This window comes from Ursus arctos, unplaced genomic scaffold (genome assembly GCF_023065955.2).
Source record: "Ursus arctos isolate Adak ecotype North America unplaced genomic scaffold, UrsArc2.0 scaffold_7, whole genome shotgun sequence".
In the NCBI taxonomy this organism is placed as follows: Eukaryota; Metazoa; Chordata; class Mammalia; order Carnivora; family Ursidae; genus Ursus; species Ursus arctos.
The window spans coordinates 33,139,119-33,161,909 of record NW_026623089.1 but is presented as its reverse complement, the minus strand read 5'-3'; the positions used below and the strand labels follow the sequence as shown (position 1 = coordinate 33,161,909).

The 22,791-nt window shown below is 34.6% G+C and overlaps 1 protein-coding gene across 4 annotated transcripts in view; it reads left to right on the top strand.

Moving 5' to 3' along the window:
- Positions 1–22,791, top strand: part of EXOC6 (exocyst complex component 6) — a 344,161-nt gene that overhangs the window by 174,816 nt on the left and 146,554 nt on the right. For all 4 annotated transcript variants that reach the window (XM_048218941.2, XM_026481664.4, XM_026481663.4 and 1 more), the window contains one exon: positions 14,370–14,574. In XM_048218941.2, coding sequence (XP_048074898.1) covers positions 14,370–14,574 — 205 coding nt within the window. The remainder of the gene's footprint in view (positions 1–14,369; positions 14,575–22,791) is intronic.

Genomic DNA, 22,791 nt, shown 5'->3' with positions numbered 1-22,791 from the left:
CAAAATGGTGATTTTTATAATTCTCTCATTCCTTTGACATTTATTAGCTGTCTTTCTTAATATAAAGAAGAGCTTTTCTTTTTTTTTAAAGCTCTTTCTTTTTATTTCCCTTTTCTTTTTATCTTCTTTTTCTGATTATCACTATAGACTCATGGATTTTTTTTTAAATAAGTGTGTTATAATCTTTTGTTTTCATTATTCTTTTTGATGCTCAAATTGTACCACATTTGGCTAGGGGAACCCCTCAAGCCAATTTCTGTGTCTTCATTTGTCTTTGAGTACTTTCTTGGTTATCACACAATAATATGTTCCAGGCTCACATGTACTTTTCTTGCCCTAGACCTATAAATAGCCATTTTCCAAGGTACCCTAGTTCCTTTTAGTAATGGTATTTAGAAACAAGCAAGCAAGATCTGCTTGCTGTGTGGGCTTATTAATAACCCCTGCCCCAGACACACACCTCTCTCATACCCTCTAGCCTTCCAGGGTTGCAGTTGAGAAGTTTGAAGCCATTCTAATTTCTCATCTTTAGTTTGTGACCTACCTTTTTTTCTCTTTTAGAACCTTCTCCTGTGGTCTGTAGTTTCCTGATGATGTGCTTTGATATGGGCCTGTTTACTTCCATTGTGCTGGGTACTTGGTGAACCTGTCTGGAATTTAATCTGGAAACTGTTTTTTTTTTTTTTTTTTTTTAAAGATTTTATTTATTTATTAACAGAGAGAGAGAGACAGCCAGCAAAAGAGGGAACACAGGCAGGGGGAATGGGAGAGGAAGAAGCAGGCTCCCAGTAGAGGAGCCTGATGTGGGGCTCGATCCCAGGACTCTGGGATCACGCCCTGAGCCGAAGGCAGACGCTTAATGACTGAGCCACCCAGGGACCCCTGGAAACTGTTTTTTGATCTGATAATGTCTTTAAGATCTAAGAAGTTTTCTTGAATTATTTATTTCTTTCTGTTTCTTGATTCTAGGACAGATAGTGATGTTTAATCTTCTAGATTGGTCCTCTGATTTTCTTTTCTTTAACATTTTTTAATTTTTTTGACTCCTTGCTCTGCTTCTAGGATATTTCTTCATTTTTATCTTCCAAAAATGTTGATTTTATTTCATTTCTGGTCTCTGATTTTTAATTTCTAAAAACTTTTTTGATCTCCAAATATTTCTTTTCCTTTATTTTCTTCTTTTTAGGGTATGCTAACAGTATTTTGTCTTTACTTCTGTGAGATTTTAGACATATCTATTTATATATCTCCTTGCATATAGTTTGTTTCCACTAAGTCCCCTCCCCCCAGGTTTTTTATTTTTTATTTTATTTTTATCTCTGACTTTGTTGGTAGAGGTGTTTCTCAGATGTCAGATAATTCCTTGGTTGACCACTCATATTTTAGTGTAGTGGACATAAGATGCATCATTGGAAGCTCTGGGTATGTGGGTGGGCCTTGTTGATTGTGAATTTCACTGTGAGGTTATCTAGCTGGGCTGTTTAGTTGGTGAGCCTTTGGTCTTAATATCTGGAGTTATTTCTCCTGCGGGTGCTCAGATTCCCTGGAGGAGACTTTTCCAGTCTACTATCTGGAGGGTAAAGATCTGAATGCCAGCATTGTGGGAGCTGAGTTGAGGAAGAGAGCGTTTAGTATATTTATGCTCTACTAATCCTCTTGTTTTCAGATCAGTACTATTACCTTCAACCTTGGGTGGTCTCCCTACCTATTCAGAGATGATCTGTTTTAGTCTCTTCAGTATTTTGCCAAAATGGGGACTGATTGTTGCTCACATGACTGGAGTAGTTTGCTGCTTAAGCAGATTTACAACCAATATTCCTTACTTTAGCCTTCCTTTCACTCCTACTTCCATAAGTAGTGGGATTCCTATCAATTCTTGACATTTTCAGAGATTCTAGAGAATAGATAAGTTTATTCTTGGTTTCTCAACTCTTGCCTTAGAATCCAGTTTTCTCAGATCTGAATTTTTTTTTTTTTTACCACATATCCGTCAGCTTTCAACATTCTAAAAGTTTACTTTCCTCTTCTCCTTTTCTCTTCATCTGTGTAGGCTTATGCTTTTAAAGAAAAATCTCATGTTGTTTTATTGGAGTTTCAAGGAGTCAAGGTTAAAAAGCATGTATCTAGGCTGCCATGACACTAAATATTTAGGACCCCACTTCTGGTGCTGTGCCATATTTTTGTTAAGATAAATATCCGTATGGGGTAGTAAAATAAAGGGCATGGGCAAATGTTATTCCTGGTGATCATTAGACGTTGCAAATTAGCAACCTACAAAATCAAATGGCCCACAGGTATATTTGGTTTGATTTGACAAAAAAACGTTTTTTGTGAGTTAATATCACTTCACATTTGTTAAAATATCTGGATTTATATTCTGATGACTCCCAAATCTGAATCTTGAATCTCAAGCTTGGTTTTGACATCTCTGATTCTTGTTGAATCTTTTCACGTGGATATTCCATTACTATCTGAAGTTCAGCATGTCTGAAACAGGCTTAAAATCTTTGCTTAGTTCAGGGATTGGCTCCTTTTCTGTCAAATGTGTTGTAAAATATTTACTCTGTGGTGCAGTTTTTTATTTTTTAAGTTATTTGCTTAGCAATTTTTTAGACCCAAATACACAAATCATAAGTCTGTAGCTCCATGAAGTTTTAAAAAGTGAGTACACCTTTATAACCACCAAGATCAAGATTTGAACATTATTTCTATCCCAAACACTTTTCTCATACTGTCTTCTGGTCTTACCACCCAAACAAGATACAGAACATTTCCATCACCCTTTATGCCCCTTCCCAATCGATTCTTCCTTCCCTCCACAGATAACCACATTCTGATTTCTATCACATGTTCTCAGAATTGATATAAATGGAATCATAGAATATATTTTTTCTTGTCTAGTATCTTTCACTCCAAATGTTTTGAGATTCATCTGTTATTGCAAATACCAATTGTTTGTTTCTTTTCATTGCTAGTAGTATTTAGTTCTAAGAAGTTTTAATCTGTTTACCAGTTGGTGGGTATTTGGGTTATTTTCAGTTTGGAGGTATCATGAATAAGGCTGTCGTAAAATTAGCAGACAAGTCTTTCTGTAGGCACATGTTTATATTTCTCTTAAATATATGTGTAGGAGTAGAATTGCTGGGTTATAGTGTAGATGTAGGCTACCTTTTATAAGAAACCATTAAATAGTTTTCCAAAATGGTGGTACCGTTTCATACTCCCATTGCCAATGAGAATTTTAGATACTGCGCATCCTTGCCAACATAAAGTTTTGTCAGTCTGTTCTAGTTGAACCATTTTGGTACATGTAAAATGATATCTCATTATGGTTTCAATTTGCATTTCTCTGATGACTAATGTTTAGTGCCTTTTCATTTGCTATTTGGGCATTTGTGTATTTTCTTTTGTAAAATGTCTGTTCAAGTCCTTTGCTTAGGTTTAGAGACCTATTGAGCAGAAAGTACAGAATTCCTATGTATCTTTCTCTCCTCACAGTTTCTTGCATGAGTGTAGTACATTTCTTACAATTCATAAACTAATATTGACATGTTGTTAAGTCCATAGTTTACAATATGGTTCACTCCTTTGTGCTGTACAGAGGGTTTTGACAAATGCGTAATGTCATATCTATCATGACAGCATCATACAGAATAGCTTCACTGCCTGAAAAATCCCTTGTGCTTCATCTCTTTCCCCATCCCTTCCTCTCCCCTCCAGCAACTGCCAATCACTGATGTTTTTACTGTTTCTATAGTTCTTTTTCAGAATGTCCTATAGTTGGGATCATACAGTATGTCATATTCAGACTAGCTTTGTTCACTTAGCAATATGCATTTAAGGTTCCTGCATGTCTTTTTGTGGCTTGATAGCTCATTTCTTTTTATTGATGAATAATATTGCATTATATGGATGTACTACAGTTTGTTTATCCATTCACCTGTTGAAGGACATCTTGGTTGCTTCTAATTTCTGGCAATTATGAATAACGCCAGCTGTAAACATTTGTGTGCAGGTTTTTGTGTGGACGTAACTTTTTAATTCATTTAGATAAATACCTAGTGGTACAAGTGCTAGATCATACAGAAAAACTATATTTAGCTTTTTTTAAAAAAGATTTTATTTATTTATAAATAAATTTTTTTATTTATTTGTGCGGGCGCGCACAAGCAGGGTGAACGGCAGGTAGAGGGAGAAGCAAGCACCATGCTGAACAAGGAGCCCAATGCAAGGACCCTGGGATCATGACCCGACCTGAAGGCAGATCCTTAACTGACTGAGCCACCCAGGTGTCCCTGGAAAGACTGTATTTAGCTTTATAAAAACAGTCAAATTGTTTTCGAAAGTGGCTTTACTGTTTTACACTCTCAGCAATAATAATGAGTGAAAGTTCTGTTGCTCCACACCCTCACCAGGATTTGGTATTGTCAGTGTTTTGGATTTTAGCCATTCTAATAGATGTAGGTAATATCTCATTTTAATTTGCAATTCCCTATTGCCATGTGATCTTGAGCATTTTTTCATATGCTTATTTGGTGTTTGTATATCTTCTTTGGTGAGATATCTTTTCAGATCTTCTGTATACTTTTAAATTTGGTTGGTGGTTTTCTTACTGCTGACTTTTAAGTGTTTTTTGAGTTGTTTATATCATTATATGGGAAAATATCTTCTCCCATTCTGTGGCTTGTCTTTTCATTTTCTTAACAGTGTCTTTTTACAACAGAAGATTGTTAATTTTAATGAAGTCCAGCTTACTAGTTTTTTTCCATAGATCATGCTTTGGTGGTGTTTCTGAAAACTCATTGCCAAACCCCAGATCACTTAGATTTTCTCCTATGTTAATTTCTAGAGTTTTGTGTTTTACATTTATGCCTGTGACCCATTATGAGTTAATTTTTGTGAAAACCATTGATGAACATGGAATATTTCTCCATTTATTTAGATTTTCTTTGATTTCTTTCATCAGTTTTGTGGTTTTCTTCATATAGATCTTTTAAGTATTTGGTTAGATTTATACATAATTCATTTTTTGGTGCTGAAGTAAATGGTATCGTGTTTTTAATTTCAAATCCCAGTTGTTCCTTGCTGGTTTACGGAAAAGCAGTTGACGTGGGTATGTTACACTGGTATTCTTCAACCTTGCTATAATCATTCATTATTCTGGAAAATTTTTTTGTTGATTCTTTGGGATTTTCTACATAGATAATCATGTCATCTGCAGACAAGCCTTTTCTTTTTTTCTTCCCAGTATGATTACCTTTTATTTCTTTTTCTTGTCTTACTGCATTAACAATGAATATCAGTATGATGGTTAAATTGGAGTGTAAGGAGGAACATCCTTGCCTGTTTCTGATCTCTTGGGGAAGAACATTATGTTTCTCATCATTAAGTATGATGTTTTGTATGATTTTTATTCTTTTAAATTTGTTAAGGTGTGTTTTATAGCCCAGAATATGGTCTGTATTGGTGAATGCTCAATGTGAGCTTGAAAAGAATACATATTCTGTTGTTGGATGAAGTAGTCTGTAAATGTCAGTTAAATCCAGTTGATTGATTGTGCTCTTCATTTCAGCCATATTCTTTTTTTTAATCCTATTTTATTTATTTATTTATTTATTTATTTGTTTGTTTGTTTGTTTGTTTTTATTATGATAGTCACCATACAGTACATCATTCGTTTTTGATGTAGTGTTCCATGATTCATTGTTTGCGTATAACACCCAGTGCTCCATGCAATATGTGTCCTCCTTAATACCCTTCACTGGGCTAGCCCATCCCCCGCCACCCCCTCCCCTCTAAAACCCTCAGTTCGTTTCCCAGAGTCCATAGTCTCTCGTGGTTCATTTCCCCCTCTGTTTACCCCCCCCTTCATTTTTCCCTTCCTTCTCCTAATGATCTCCCTGCTATTCCTTATGTTCCACAAATGAGTGAAACCATATGATAATTGTCTCTCTCTGCTTGACTTATTTCACTTAGCATAATCTCCTCCAGCCCCATCCATGTTGATGCAAATGTTGGGTAATCATTCTTTCTGATCGCTGAATAATATTCATGGTATATATGGACCACATCTTCTTTATCCATTTGTCCTTTGAATGACATCTTGGCTTCTTCTGCAGTTTGGCTATTGTGGACAATGCTGCTATGAACATTGGGGTCAGTTCAGCCATATTCTTAACTAAATTTCTGCCTGTTGAATCTGTCAATTACTGTTAGAGGACTTTTGAAGTTGAAGACTGTACTAGTACGTGAATATAGTGAATTTGCTATATTAGTGAATTTGTCTGTTTAGAGATTAATCATTTTATCATTTATGTAATGCTTTTCTTTATCTCTCATAACTTTCCTTGCTCTGAAGTCTGGTTTTTCTGAAATTAATGTAGCTACTCCAGCTTTCTTTTGATTGGTGTTAGCATAGTATATCTTTCTCCATCCCTTAACTTTTAATCTCTCTGTATTTTTATATTTAAAGTGGTTCCTTTTATACAACGTATAGTTGGGTCTTGTGTTTGTTCTCCACCAGAATCATAGAACTTCTATAAGAAAATGTGGGAAGATATTTTCACATTATCTGGGGTAAGCAAATATATTTTTTAGAAGGATCACAAAAAGCTACTATACAAAATTGGAAATTGGACTTAAAATAAAAAATTTTATTCATCAGAAGACACTTTTAAGAAAATTGATAGGCAAGCCACAGACTTGGAGAAAACATTTCCAAGATTTTTTTCTGACAAGACTCATAACCACAATATATAAAAAACTTTATAAAAATAAGGAACTTATGGTTTCTGGTCTCACATGTAAAGAGCTATGAAGTAATCACTCCTGTCTTTACAACAAGAAGAGAGCTAAACAAACTGAAAATAAAACTTTTTTTTTTTTAAAGATTTTATTTATTTGTCAGAGAAAGAGAAAGAGCACAAGCAGAGGGAGCAGCAGGCAGAGGGAGAAGCAAGCTCCCTGCTGAGCCCAGTGTGGGACTCGATCCCAGGGATCAGGACCTGAGCTGAAGACAGATGCTTAACCAACTGAGACACCCAGGGGTCCCTAAAAAACCTTTTTTAGATCCATTGGAGAAATGAGGTCATAGGGCACTCTGCTACCCCTGGAATTGGAGAGAGAGGCAAATAGAGACTGTCACAGTTTACTGAGAGCGGAACACATTGCTGGACCTTGGTAGGAACACTTAAAGGTGATTGAACGGTACTGGCTTAAGAGATAAATTCCTGGGGGTCCAGGAAGCCCACCACTCTTTCGTGAATTTTAGCTTCAGGAGCCCTACCAGATTCCCAGAGTAAGGATCACAGAAAAATACCAACAAAAAAAGAAAAAAGTAACCAGTTTGAAATAAGCTCAGAGTGCTGTATTCTTAGCAAAGCCAACTGGCAAAATTTTGGTATGAATCCCATTACTTTAACAGATGTTGAGCTATTAAGACTTTATCTCTTCTTGAGTCAGTTTTCGTATCTTATGTTTTGTCAAGGACTTTGACCACTTTATCTGAGTTGTTGAATTTATTGGCATAAACTTATTTATAATATTGTCCTATCACCCTTTTAATGTCTATGGGATCTATAGTAATGTTCATCTTTGTCTCTCCCAATATTAGTAATTTGTGGTTTTATTCCCTTGATTTATATGACAGGAGGCTTATCAATTTTATGGATGTTTTCAAAGATCTAATACTTGAGTGTGTTTATTCTTTGATTTCTGTTTTTATCTTTATTATTTCCATTGTTATGCTTGGGGTTTAATTTGTTCTTTTTCTGTTTTCAAAAAGTAGAAATTTAGAACAGTAATTTAATGCCTCTTTTTTTAAGTTTTCAGTCGTTTATTGAAATGATTTGAACAGTAAATATGCTGTGAAATAAGTGAATTTTAATTTAAAATGACTATAATTCTCCCCCAAATGACTATTATTTCCTAGACATTAGTATATCAATTTAAGTTAGGAACAAACAAACAAAAGCTGTAATGAAACTTAACTTCTATTGAAACATTTTCTCTAGGATAGGAAAATCAGTATATTTAAAAAAGTTTAAGATGTACCCAAATACTATATATATATCACAATTGACTTTCAAATGACAAAAGATAAAATATATTTGGGTTTTTTTGAGCTTCTAAAAATTTTTATTTATTTATTTAAGTAATCTCTACACCCAACATGGGGCTTGAACTTACAACCCCAAGATCAGGAGTCACATGCTCTTCCAACTGAGCCAGCCATATGCCTTTCTTTTTTATTACAAACATTTAAAGTTATACATTTTCCTCTGAGAACTTCTTTAGGTGCAATTTTGAAATGTTTTTATTATCTTTTAGTGTAAAATATTTTCTTATTTTCCTTTTTTTTTCTCTCCAAAGATTTTATTTATTTATTTGAGAGAAAGAGAGAGTGCAAGAATGGGGAGAGGAGCAGAGGGAGAGGGACAAGCAGACTCTGCACTGAGCTCAGAGCCCAATATGGGGCTCGATCCCACGCCCCGAGACCATGAGCTGAGCTGAGATCAAGAGTCAGGTGGTTTATTGACTGAGCCACCCAGGCGCTCCTTATTTTCCTTTTTTTAAACGTTTGGTTTATTTACAAGTGTATTGTTTAATTTTCAAATATTTGGGGGACTTTTAGGATATATTATAATCTTTATTATTAATTTCTAGTTTGATACTCTTGGGTGAGTGAACATACTTTGTATGTTTTCAAACCTTTGACATTTATTGAAAATTGTTTAGTGACCCAGCATATCATCTGTCTTGGTGAATATTTAATGTGTATTTGAAGAGACTACGTATTTTGCAGTTGTGGCTTTAGTGTTCTAGAAATACCAGTTAAGTCACGTTAGTGTTAGAGCAGTTCAGATTTTCTTTTTCCTTAGTGTTTCTTTTTTTTGTTGGCCAGTTCTGTCAGGGGTAAGAGAGCGGCATTAAGTTTTCCACTATTGTGGTTTGTCTACTTTCTCTTTAGTTCTTTAAATTTTCTTTTATATATTTCAAAGCTCTGTTATTAGATGCATTCGTATTTATGATTTTTTATATTCTTATTAACTCTGTGTCATATGAAATGGCCTTCTGTATTTTTGGTAATATTCTGTGTCCTGAATTCAACTTTGCCTGGTATTGATGTAGTCATTTTAGTTATTCCAGCATGCTTATATTAGATATTTCATGGTATATCTTTGACATCCTTTCACCTTTAACCCTACTCTTTATATTTAAAGTGTGTTTCTTATCAACGGCATATAGTTGGGTCTTACTTTTTTCATCCAGTGGGCAATCTCTACTTTGTACATGGTATTTTTGACCATTTTTTTTAACTTTTAAGATTTATTTATTTATTTTAGAGAGAGAGTAGAGCGGAGAGGAGCAGAGGGAGAGGGAGAGAGAAAATCACAAGCACACTCCCCACTGAGTGCAGAGCCCATGTGGGGCTCAATCCCACGAATCTGAGATCATGACCTGAGCTGAAACCAGGAGCCAGACGCCCAACCAACTGAGTCACCCAAGCACTCCTAGACCATTTATATTTATGTAATTATTATTATGGTTGACTTTTCAATTAATTATCTTCTGTTTGTCTTCTGTTTGCCTGATGTATTTCTTTCTTTCCTTCCTTTTCATGATTGAGGTTTTGTTTTAGTATATACGTATTTATCTCTAGCTCTATTCACTTACTAGGTATACACCTTTTAGTGGCTACTCTAGAGAGCACAATATGCATGTTTAACTCATCACAGTTCACTTTCAAATAATGTTATACTTCAACAACAATATAAGAAACTTAGAATAATTGTACTTATTCCCATCCTGTTTGTTGTATTTTTGTTTTAATATAATTTACTTGTAACACGCACACACACAGACACACACACACATTAACCATAATTAAAACAGATTCTTTTATACTTACCCACTTAATCTTTCTATTGCTCTTTTTTCCTTTTTGCAGATCTGGGGTTCTAAGTGGCATAATTGTCTTTGACATGATAAATTTTGTTCAGTATTTATTATAGTACATCTGTCTGCTAAAGAAAATTTTCTTGCTTTTTCTCTCTGGAAATGTGTTTATTTTACTTCTATTTTGAACAGTAGTTTTTATCAGGGAATTCTGGGTTTTTAGAGGGTCCCCTCCCCCCAACAATTTAAATACTATGTTTTTTTCATTTTTTGCTCTCCATTTTTTGCTTCTCATTGGTGTTACAAGATTTGTAATTTTTCCTCTGGTCTTTTTTCCTCTGGCCTCCATATATTTTGTTTTTATAAGTTTGACTATGACGTGGTTAGCTGTGGTTTTTTTGTAGTTATATTGCTTGGGGGTTTGTTTAGCTTATTTTGAAACTGGGGGTTGATAACTTTCATCAGTTTTGAAAATTTCAGGGTTCTTATCTTTTCAAATATTTCTCTTTAGCCACCTACACACGCAATCCAGAAATATGAGCATTTTATTTTCTCTCTCTCCTTTCTTTTGGGAACTCCAGTTACATGTATGTTAGATTACTTAATGTCCATAATTTCTCTCTCTCCTTTATTTTCTCTCTCTCCTTTCTTTTGAAAACTCCAGTTACATGTATGTTAGATTATTTAATGTTGTCCATAATTTCTAAGAACTCCTCCTTTTCTCTTTTCTTTTTTTTGTTTCATGTTGAATAATTTTTTTGGACCTGTCTTAAACTTTCCTGAGTCTATTTCTATTGATCTATTGATTTCTATTTCTATTGACACTATTCCTCCTATCTTTATTCTTTGTGTATTTGTGTGTGTGTTTCAGTTTGCAAAATGGCTGTCAGTTGTTGGATCATTTTTTCTTCTGTATCTCTAGTCTGCTCTTAAGCCCATTGAATGAATTCTTTATTCTGATATTTTGTTCTATTTTCAACTTTTTCATTTGATTCCTTGTTGTAATTTGTTTTTCTACTAAAATTTCCCATCTTTCCATGCATATTAACTTCTCTTTCTTCCTAGAGTCTATAACATTTACAATAAAGTTTTCATCTGTTAATTCCAAGATCTAGGCCACCTGTATGTATGCTTCCATTGACTTTTTCTTTTACTTTTGGATCACATTTTTCTGCTTATTTATGTATCTTGTAATTTTTTCTTATATGCAGGACACTGTATTTAGAATAGTAGAGACTGAAGTAACCACTTCTATGATAGTTCAAACTTTGGTGAATTGGAAATGCTCGAGAGAACGCAAATGAAGTAAGAACAGTGACATAATTTGTACCCTGTGGGCCAGAGTACCATGAGAGTAGTCACATGTTTTCCATTTAGGGATGACACATAATTTTTTTTGTAATGTCTCATATTTATAAAAGCAGACATCTTGGTAGAGGTTTTGATATAGGGGGAAATTTACTTTAGTATTATTTATAAAAAATAAAAAATCAGACTTAAAAAAATTCCAATTATGAGGACATCATTACATTTTTACAGTTGACTTACAAGTAGGGTATTAATTTGTTCTAGAATAATTTTAAAGATAGTTTCCATGATATGTTTTTAAATAAGACACCAGCATACAGACCTGGAAATGTTGTAGATATACAACTGAATGTAACTGGGGCCAAACTGAGGTAATTATTATATGGTAGTATCAGATGGTGCTTTTTATTTTTTCCTTTATAGTTTTGTATTTTTCCAGTGGTTATGGATTACTGTTACAATTTTTTAAAAAATAGCATCATATATACCAAAAGAGAATGGTAATCTATTGTGGAAATTTTGCTTGGGTTTAGGAATATAAAGCTTAGGAGATTTGTTGCCAAATTTTAGAAGGATTCAGGGTCTGGTCTCTGGTTTCTTTTCTCTGCCTAAGAATATATAGTCTTGCTGTGTGTCTTAGCTTGGGTTCCCCAGAAAGCAAAGCCTGAGGTATAACCTTATATTTTACTACTTTTTTTGGAGTATAATCCTACGGAAACTGAGAAGCAGAGTTGAGTAAAAGGGAAATGAGTTGGCAAACTTGGGAGAGCAATATGATGTTGAGTTATTGAGTTAGCCAGTGGTGCTTAATGTTGATCAGTTTCAAAGAACTTTTAGAGTTCTGTGTGTTATTGTAAATTCAGGACGTTTCATCCAGGAAGAGGAAAGGGGAATTTATCTTCTGGCCTCCTTTTCTCATTAGTTGAAGATTCAGCCCACTGGCATTAGCTGCTCACATTTCTGGATTTCGTGTGTGGGTGCTAGGAAAGCTTCATGGTTCAGTGACACTGGGAAGCCTAGGATGGGAGGTGAGAGGTATAAAAGCATGAAGGAAGGCACAATTGTATTATGAAGTCATTTGATTGTGTCTTTGGATGTTGCAGAAACTCCTGGTAATACTTTCATTTAGCTTTTGTCACTTAGGACTTTAAATACCTTATAGGCATTACCATGAATTTTCAAGAAAGCCTACCCGTTGTGGAAATAATACTTTCAGAATATATCTAATTCACAGCAAAACAAGAAATAGGGCAGGACCAAAAAGTACACTTTGACTATTGACTGACCTATTGTATATAAAATGTTATTTTACTCAGAAAAGATATTATTCATTATTTTACTTTATTTAAGTCTATAATGTCTTAGGTATTATCAAAATAATTGTAATGACATCTCTCCCACCCATATTATCACCTAAATATGTTCATTTCTGACCAAATGTATATTTTATTTGTTTATGACAGTTCTAATGATTTTAAATAACCAAGATAAAATTTAGGCATCTAATTTTTAAAATAGTGCTAGATTTTGTGACAGTTTGCAAAATATACTCTCTCTTTGGGAATATAGGCTAGAGAATCGGTTAATAACTTTAAATAGCTTTTGAATTTACAGTCTTTCATTTTACCTGTGTATTACTTTTTTTGTTCTCTAGATCATGCCTTTTCTCATTTTTAATATCCAAAATAATGGGAAAGTATAGAATATCATTTGATTAATTTAAAAAATTCCTCATGGGCGCCTGGGTGGCTCAGTCATTAAGCGTCTGCCTTCAGTTCAGGTCATGATCCCAGGGTCCTGGGATCGAGCCCTGCATCGGGCTCCCTGCTTAGCAGGAAGCCTGCTTCTCCCTCTCCCACTCCCTCTGCTTATGTTCCCTCTCTCACTGTCTCTCTCTGTCAAATAAATAAAATCTTTAAAAACAAAAATAAAAATTAAAAATTAAAAATTACCTCCTTTCAGTGGATTTTGGTGGTGAATTTTATTGTAGGAAACTGACAGTTACAGTTTTTCTACCAATTAATTATAGTATCTTGGCCAAATTGTATACTTTTTATGTCAGTTTCTCATCTGTTGAGTATTAATATAATATCTGCCAGACACATCTACCTTGTGGAAGTCTAGAGAAAATCAAAGTATGTATATGAAAGTACATGTCAATTTCTCTAGGGCATAGGCAATATTTTATTAATTACTGCAACCCACCATGTCATTCAGTATGTATTTGTTGAGTTGAAAATAAATCACTATGATTTTTCACTTGGTTTTTTGATACTTAATATTATTTCTAAGTACTTTAAATAGTGTAAAATTTTCAAAAAAGTGTCTTTAAAATACATTTTACTTTAATTTGTATTAAATCTTTACTTTTCTGAGGTGATGGTATGTGGATGGGAGAGATATTATGAAAGCACATATCAAATAAATATTATAATTAAAAATTTTGGAACTATTATATATATACATTTAAGATACTGTGATGACTGGAGCGCCTGGGTGGCTCAGTTGGCTAAACGTCTGCCTTTGGCTTGGGTCATGATCCCGGGGTCCTAGGATTGAGCCCCACATTGGGCTGCCTGCTCACTGGGGAGTCTGTTTCTCCCTCTCCTTCTGTTCCTCACCCCCACTTGTGCTCTCGCTCTAATGAATAAATAAAATCTTAAAAAAAGTTATTGTGATGACAGGTTTAGGTGTTATATATGTTACAGATTTAGGTGAAGTGAAATAAGGAAACTGTATATTAGTATAAGTCACGAATTTTCAGCCTGCAAACTTGTTCATGTGGTTTATAGTTGATGCTTAATAAATAGAAATAAATGGTAATTTTACTTATTTTAACTATGTCCTTTTTTTTTTTTTTTTTTTTTAGATTTTATTTATTTATTTATTTATTTGACAGAGATAGAAACAGCCAGCGAGAGAGGGAACACAAGCAGGGGGAGTGGGAGAGGAAGAAGCAGGCTCATAGCGGAAGAGCGTGATGTGGGGCTCTATCCCATAATGCCGGGATCACGCCCTGAGCCGAAGGCAGACGCTTAACCGCTGTGCCACCCAGGCACCCCTAACTATGTCCTTTTTGATTGGAGTGTTGGACTGGTTAATTATTTTAACTTGAATATTAATGTAATAACTTTTTATAGAGTTTTCTTCTTAACTTTTCACAGGTATTATTCTGCTCTAAAAACTATGGAACAGTTAGAGAATGTGTATTTTCCCCGAGTGAGTCAATACCGGTTTTGTCAGCTAATGATAGAAAATCTTCCTAAACTCCGTGAGGATATTAAAGAAATCTCCATGTCTGATCTCAAAGACTTTTTGGAAAGCATTCGAAAACATTCTGACAAAATAGGTGAAACAGCAATGAAACAGGTGAGATTAAAAAGGAAAATTTTAATTTAATGTTATTCAGTAGTCTAAGAGAATATTTCCAGAGTTTACTTGTTTTTAGTTACATAAAATACTTATTTTTGTTTAGTTTTATCCTTTTCATATCTTTCCTGAATTTTGTTTAGAATAGACTTAATCAGCATTTCCTTTTGGTTTGTAGCTATCCCGTATTTAAGTAAGGTCAATCTAACTTGACTCATCAGCCTGTCTGTCTGTTGGGAATCTTCCCATGTATGTGGTATTATATTAACTTATGCCAGCAGCCAAATTTGGTATAAAATCAGCTGAACCATGATAGCCACAGAGGCAGATGGGATTCCTTTTACTCTAAGATTCTAAATTGCTCTCTTTAAAAGTATTATCTTTGAAGCAACAATTCCTACAGCTCAATAATAAAAAGACAAAACAGTGGACAAGATTTGGCAGTTGTAAGGTTAATGTACCTACCTTTTGAATCAGCATTTCTTCTCCTAGATAATTCCAGTGAGAAATGAAGAAAACAGGTCCTTGTGATGTTCATATCAGCTTTGTTCACAGTTAGCCTAAAACTGGAAACAACCCAGATGGGCATCAAAAGGGGAATGAATACAAAAATTGTGCTATATAAAAACAAAATGGAATATTACTTAGCAATAAAAAGGAATGAAATTACCCATAGGTACAACAACAAATATTAACCTTCCAGGCATTATGCTGAGCTACAGAAGCTGAACACAAAAGAGCACAGATTGTGTCACTCCATTTATGTTGCAGTTCTAAAGCAGGCGAAACTAATTAAAGTGAAAAAAATCATAGCAGTGGTTACCTCTGGGTGGGGCAATTACCTGGGAAGGGACACAAAGGGATTTTCTGAGGAGACAGAAATGTTCTGTCTCCCACTTGTCAAAATTGTACGGTTAAGATCTGTACATTTCAACGTATATAAATCTGACCTCAAAGTTGTAAAAAATTGGGGTGTATGTGTGTGAAATGAGTGAGTAAAAGTATATAGATGAAACAAGAATGTATAAATATTAATTGTTGAAGGTAAGTGATGAGTACTTACGAGCTTGTTATATTAATCTACTTGTATTTGAAATTTTTAGTAATAAAAAGTTTTAAAATGATTATAACTTAAAATTTCTGAGTTAGCTAAAACTCCCAATAATCACAGTGTCATAGAAATAAAACAGTGCTCAACATGCTTTCTAACCCCTAATATTTTTTCCTCAAATATTAGAAACTACTTTAGAGAAGCTTCAGGTATGGCAGGGCAGGGCAGAGGGATATGGGCTGGGTGGGACCTGAGCGGAAACCACAGATGGTACTGCAGGCCCGACCTTCTCTTCCTTCTCCTCTGGCCAGGGTTTCCCAAGAAGCTTTTATTTTATTTTATTTTATTTTATTTTATTTATTTATTTTTAAAGATTTTATTTATTTATGTGACAGAGAGACAGCCAGCGAGAGAGGGAACACAGCAGGGGAGTGGGAGAGGAAGAAGCAGGCTCCCAGCAGAGGAGCCAGATGTGGGACTCGATCCCGGAACGCCGGGATCACGCCCTGAGCCAAAGGCAGACGCTTAATGACTGCGCTACCCAAGCGCCCCTATTTTATTTTATTTTATTTTCTGATTAAAGAAGTGTATCTGTATCAGACTGTTGTCACAACAGAGGAAATTAAAATTCAGTACACAAACTTCCTCCCTACTTTAACTTTTCAAAGAATTATCTATAAATCAGATAATCTACAATATGTTTCTATTAATTGTTTCAGCTTTGCACAGTATTTTATGTTAATTTGTTTAATAGATTTAATAAGTTTGTTTAGTAAATTGTTTACCTTGAAGTTGTATAGATTTTGAAAATTCTTTATCAGGATCACTTTAATAATAAATGAAAACCATATATATTAATGTAGGACCTGTACTATAATATTATTTAAATTTGCTTCTTTTTAAAGAATTTCCTGTTAACTTGCTTATCAATAGGTGGACTATAGCAGATATGATCTTCAAATTATCTTTTGTTCAGATTAAATACTTGTTTGATAAAACAATATGTTTATTTGCTGTAAATAAACAAGTTACAAAAGAGGATGTGAGCCAAATTTATTTCCTGTCTTTTCTTTGGAAGCTATGCCTGAGGCCATTTTCCCTACCATTAGAACGATGGAGATATGGTTAGTTATGGGCAGGAACACAGGAAAAGAAATGGTAGCAGTGCTGGTCAGCAGGTTGGAGTTGGAATTTCAGATTAGTAAGCTGGAAAAGATAAAGACCAAGTTAAGTGTAAGAGAATAAGATTGGAAACTAGAGAATTCAGAAAAATCCAGAGATTCTGAGCCTAGAGACTGATTATCCCAGAGAACTACGTAGGTTAGGAAAGCCCTAGGAAAGTAAAATCGAAAGAGTGGATATTACCTCACCGTTAAGGTAGAATGAAGTGTGGGATTTCATAGCTTTTCTCTGAAGTGATCATCTTTCTCCTCCATTGTTGACACTTCAGGATGCTAATAGGACTGATGCATTTTATAATAAAATGAGAATCAGGGGAGCCTCTGATTCTTCTTGTAGCACCTCCCGTATCTACTCAGGATACTAAGTCTTTCTGACTGATTGCCTCTGATTAGTCAGTGTTTTTCTGCACTGGAGAGTTCTGCAACAGTATATTCTTGTCTTTAGTATCACCGTGTTTTCAGTTCTTTTTCTCCTCAGTCTAGGCAAGGAGTTCTATGTATGCCATGAGGATAAAAAACACAATCACTTGGTAAGATTTTTTCAGCCAAGGATGTAAACGATAGTTTAAAGTTCATGTTCTATTATACAATCTAAGTTTCATTGTTAAACTTATCTTCTCTGACTTGTTTTTCATAGACCAGTTTTGGACTTTCTGCCTAGGCAGTCCACCAAGTCATGGGCCCTGGGATTTGAGGTTTATGAGAATTTCCTACTGAAAGGGAATAGACTTCCTAGTTTACTACCATTATTTTCTTGTAAAAAGAATCAAGCTCCCTACCTCTGCAATTTAAACAGACCTTTCATCACAGAAACCTTTCCTGATCATGTCTTAATTCCATTATCTCATGTCCCATTTGTGGATTTACTTGTTATATATTCTCTTGAATGTCCTGTAGGCACATCAAGCCTAGCATTTCTAAAAGTAAACTCACTATCTTCTTACAAAATCTATTTTTCCTATATTTTTTATGTCACATAGTAATATGTCCTACTCTCACAAGCCAGAAACTGGGGAGTACTTTAGACTTTTCAGGAGTATTTATATTCTTTATGTAATTTGTTTCTAAATTCTACTTGGGAACTATCAATTCTGCTTCTCAATATCTGTAGATTCTGTATCCTCCTCTCTACCTACCTGGACTGTTGTTATATCAAATTAATTATTCTCCCTATCTCTAGTCTTTTGTCCATTTGTTTATTATTCTAAAATGCATGACCACTTTCTCTTCAGTGATTCCTAGTGACCCTTTACCTAAATCTAAATTCTTCAGTATGAAACAAAAGCCTCATCTCCTGATACTCCTTCTTCCTGTGATATAACAGTATTGGATCTCTTACAAATTTTTGAATACACAATTTGTTTCCTCTTCCTGCAATGCTTTCCATTTTCCCAAATTTCATGTCTGAAGAATTCCTGCTTTTTTCCCTAAACTTGGCTTAGGCATAACTTTGTCTGTGAAATCTGCCTTCCTATGTCTCGTTCCTGCCAACAAAATATGGTCACTTGCTCCTTGGTGTATATATCCCTTATATTTTTCACACTATATTTTAATTATTTACTTTGTATCCTTAACTAGAGAGTGAGGGTTTTGTTTTTTTTTAAAGATTATTTATTCGGGGGCGCCTGGGTGGTGCAGTCGTTTAGCGTCTGCCTTCGGCTCAGGGTGTGATCCCAGCGTTCTGGGATCAAGCCTCACATCAGGCTTCTCCGCTAGGAGCCTGCTTCTTCCTCTCCCACTCCCCCCGCTTGTATTCCCTCTCTCGCTGGCTGTCTCTGTCAGATAAATAAATAAAATCTTTAAAAAAAAAGATTATTTATTTGCGAGAAAGAGAGAGAGCACATGAGCAGGGGAGAGGGGCAGAGGGAGAAGGAAAAGCAGACTTCTCGCTGAGCAGGGAGCCCGATGCTGGGCTCTATCCCAGGACCCCGAGATCATGACCTGAGCTGAGGACAGATGCTTAACTGATTGAGCCACTTAGGCCCCCCTAGACAGTGAGTTTTTTAAGTGAGGGATTATATCCTATTTATTTTTACCTTTCTGGGATCTAGTACCGTGCCTAAAATGAGTGGCACAAAAGTTTTTTGAAGCATCTTAGAGCTGAGTCTCAGCTTCTCTAGGGAGAATTTTTTAGAAGAAAAAACAGGCTTGTACTTGTAGTGTTTATTTTTTTCCTCTTTCTTGTGAGAGATGAATCTACTATGAGTAGTCTGGTGTTTAATTAACAATTAAATACCTAAAATTCCTAGTCTCAGTTCACATTTTCCGTATTATATTTTCTGGCACACATTTTAATAATATCCTTTAGGGGAAAACAGGAGACTAAATGGTAAAATAAGTTTTGGATAAAGTTAAGTATAATTTCTTTTTTATTTTTATTTTTTTAATTTTTTTAAAGATTTTATTTACTTATTCGACAGAGAGAGACAGCCAGTGAGAGAGGGAACACAAGCAGGGGGAGTGGGAGAGGAAGAAGCAGGCTCATAGCGAAGAGCCTGATGTGGGACTCGATCCCGTAACGCCGGGATCACGCCCTGAGCCGAAGGCAGACGATTAACCGCTGTGCCACCCAGGCGCCCCTTAAGTATAATTTCTTTCGTTATGAATTGTAAATCTAGAAAAGGGATAAATATATAATGTTTATTTAACTAATTTGAGCATAGAATCTTTTTTTAAAAAATGTTTTATTATGTTAGTCACCATACAGTACATCCTTAGTTTTTGATGTAGTGTTCCATGATTCATTGTTTGCGTATAACACCCAGTGCTCCATGCAATATGTGCCCTCCTTAATACCCATCACCGGCCTATCCCAATCCCCCACGCCCCTCCCCTCTGAAGCCCTCAGTTTGTTTCCCAGAGTCCATAGTCTCTCGTGGTTCATTCCCCCTTCTGTTTACCCTCCCCTTCATTCTTCCCTTCCTTCTCCTACTGATCTCCCTGCTATTTCTTATGTTCCATAATGGATAAAGAAGATGTGGTCCATATATACAATGGAATATTACTCAGCCATCAGAAAGAACGATTACCCAACATTTGCAGCAACATGGACGGGACTGGAGGAGATTATGCTAAGTGAAATAAATCAAGCAGAGAAAGACCATTATATGGTTTCACTTGTTTATGGAGCATAGAATCTTTTTTCAAGAAATATTTGTAGATACTGTGTGAAATGTTAGTTTTGTACATAACACAGTTTGGAAGCAGTGCTTTTAAAACATGATTTATACTCTGAAAACAGAAAACCAATGACAAAGTTAGTTTGGACAGCTTGATACTATAGTTCCTTCTGTGAGGTTAGTAGACATTTCATAGAGTTGGGATTTTGGCCAAAGAGTGAACCAGTCCCTCCCACCAACACACATATATGCCAACTCAGGAAGTAAATGGTCCCATGTAACTTCAGGGCTTCAGAAAATTAAACATTTTTTTCACTACTGATAATCAATTGACGTTAAGGCAGGATATTTTATGTACATTCATTAATGTATCATATCTTTTTAATTTTTCTGGTATTTTTAATTTTATGTAGCTGGCTTTTCACTTAAAAAAGAATTAGTGGTACTTTCTTTTTTAAAACTGACAATATTCCAAACCAAAGGTCATTAAAATAATTGGATCGTTATTTGACTTGACTCACAGAAATGAAGAGGAGTATACTCTTTGGTAATTGATTTAAAGCTAACTCTAGGATGGGAAACAAAGTCTAAGCAATGGAACTATTAGATATGGACTTTAAAATTAGCATAGTCCAGGAATTATAAGACAAGATTGAGAATTTTGGCAGATCATTGGAAACCATAAAGCAAACCATCTGAATTCTAGAGCTGAAAATACCTTGCAAATTAAGAACTCAGTGTGTACTTGGCAGAACAGATTAGACACAGCTGAAGAGAGAATTAATGAACCAGAAGTTAGGTCAGAGGAAAATATCCAAATTGAGGCTCAGAGAGACAAAAGAATGGAAAGTAAAGAGTTTAAAGACGTATAAGATGGGAAGGTTTAAATATGTATGATCATAGTCCTGAAAGGAGAAGAAAGAGAGATGGACATAAATAATATAGCAGACCTTGAAGCCTTGGATTCAAAAAATGCTATGAATTCTAAGCAGGAGAAATACAAAAATCCCATACTTAGGCATATAATAGTAAAATGTTAGAAAGATGAAAGAAAAAAAATCTTAAAAGCAGCCAGAGTGAAAAATTTATTGCCTTCCAAAGAGCTGTAAAATCTTTAGCTGATTTCTCAACAGAATTAATGGAAGCCAAAAGACAGCGAGCTGATATCTGAAGTGCTGATAAACCTTATCTGTCAACCTAGAATTGTTTACCCACCAAAAATATCTTTTAGAAATGGAGGTGAAATGGGAGTGCCTGGCTGGCCCAGTTGGTAAAACATGTGACTATTGATCTTAGAGTCATGAGTTTGAGCCCCATGTTGTGGGTAGAGTTTACTTAAAAAAAGAAAAAAAAAGAAAAAAAAATGAAGGTGAAATGAAGATATCTTTCAGATAAAAACCTAGAGGATTTATTTCTAGTAGACCTACATAAAGGAAATATTATTTTCAGACAGAAAGAAAATTATCCCAGTTAGAAACCCAGAGATGTAGTGCATAAACAGAAAGGGCAACTATTTTGTGTAAAATTGCATATATTGTGTTGGCTTTATAAAACAAAAACATCTTATGGGGTTACATATTTATAGAATTAACAGTGCAAAACAACAACCATATATAAGTTTGGAGGGGAATTGATACGAGTTTGAAAATCTCTATTCTGCTTACAGGAGACATACCTTTCATATAAACATATAGAGAGGTTGAAAGCAAAAGGATGGAAAAGATACATCATGCAAACATCAATGAAAAGAAAGTTGATATATGTATACTAATATCAAAGCCAACTTTAAGACAAAATTAGTAGTAGAAGAAAGTGGAACATTTCATAGTGATAAAAGATTCAGTTCATCAGGAAAATAAGTAATTCTAAATTTGTTTCCATAAAAACATAGTCTCCAAATATATAAAGCAAAAATTGTCAGAATTAAAAGAAATAGACAACTTGATCATAATGGGAGATTTTAATACACTTCTCTCAGTAACTGCTCGAAACGGTTGACAAAATTAATAAAAATGTAGTCCTTTTAAATAATATGATTAGCAACCCTGACCTAATCACACATGTAACACTGTATTCCATGATTTCAGAATATACATTTTTTAAAGAACATTTACCAAAACATTTTGGTCCATGGAGCAAATGTCAGTAAATTTCAAAGGATTGAAATGATTCAGAGTATGTTCTGTGACCATATCGGAATTATTCCAGAAATCAGTAATAAATAAGTAGAAAATCCCTGTATGTTTGGAAATTAAGAAATAAAATTCTAAATAACCCATAGGTCAAAGAAGAAACTCAACTGAGACAAGAAAATATTTTGAATTGTAATGAAAGTATGACATAGCAAAACTTCTGCTACATGCAACAAAAGTCATATTTAAGGGAAATTTATAGCCTTAAATTTATGAATTAGAAAAGAATGGCTGAAATCAATGATATAGTATCCATCTGAAGGAGTTAGAAAAAGAATAGCAAATTAAACTCAAAGAAAATAGAAGGATATGACACAAACAGCACAGGCAACAGAAACTAAATAAGTGGGTTTATACCAAACTAAAAAGCTTCTGCATATCAAAGGAAGCAATCAACAGTGTGAAAAGATAATCCCCAGAATGGGAGAAAATAGTTGCAAACTATATGTCTGATTAGGGATTGATTTCCACAGTATTTAAGGAACACATACAACTCAAAAGCAAAAAAACCTTAATCACCTTACTTAAAAATCGGCTAGGGACTTGAATAGACATTTCTCCAAAGAAAATACACAAATTGCCAGCAGGTATATGAAAAAATGCTCAACATCACTAACCATTAGAGAAATGCAAATCAAAATCACAATGGGATATACACCTTCCACCTCTCTTGA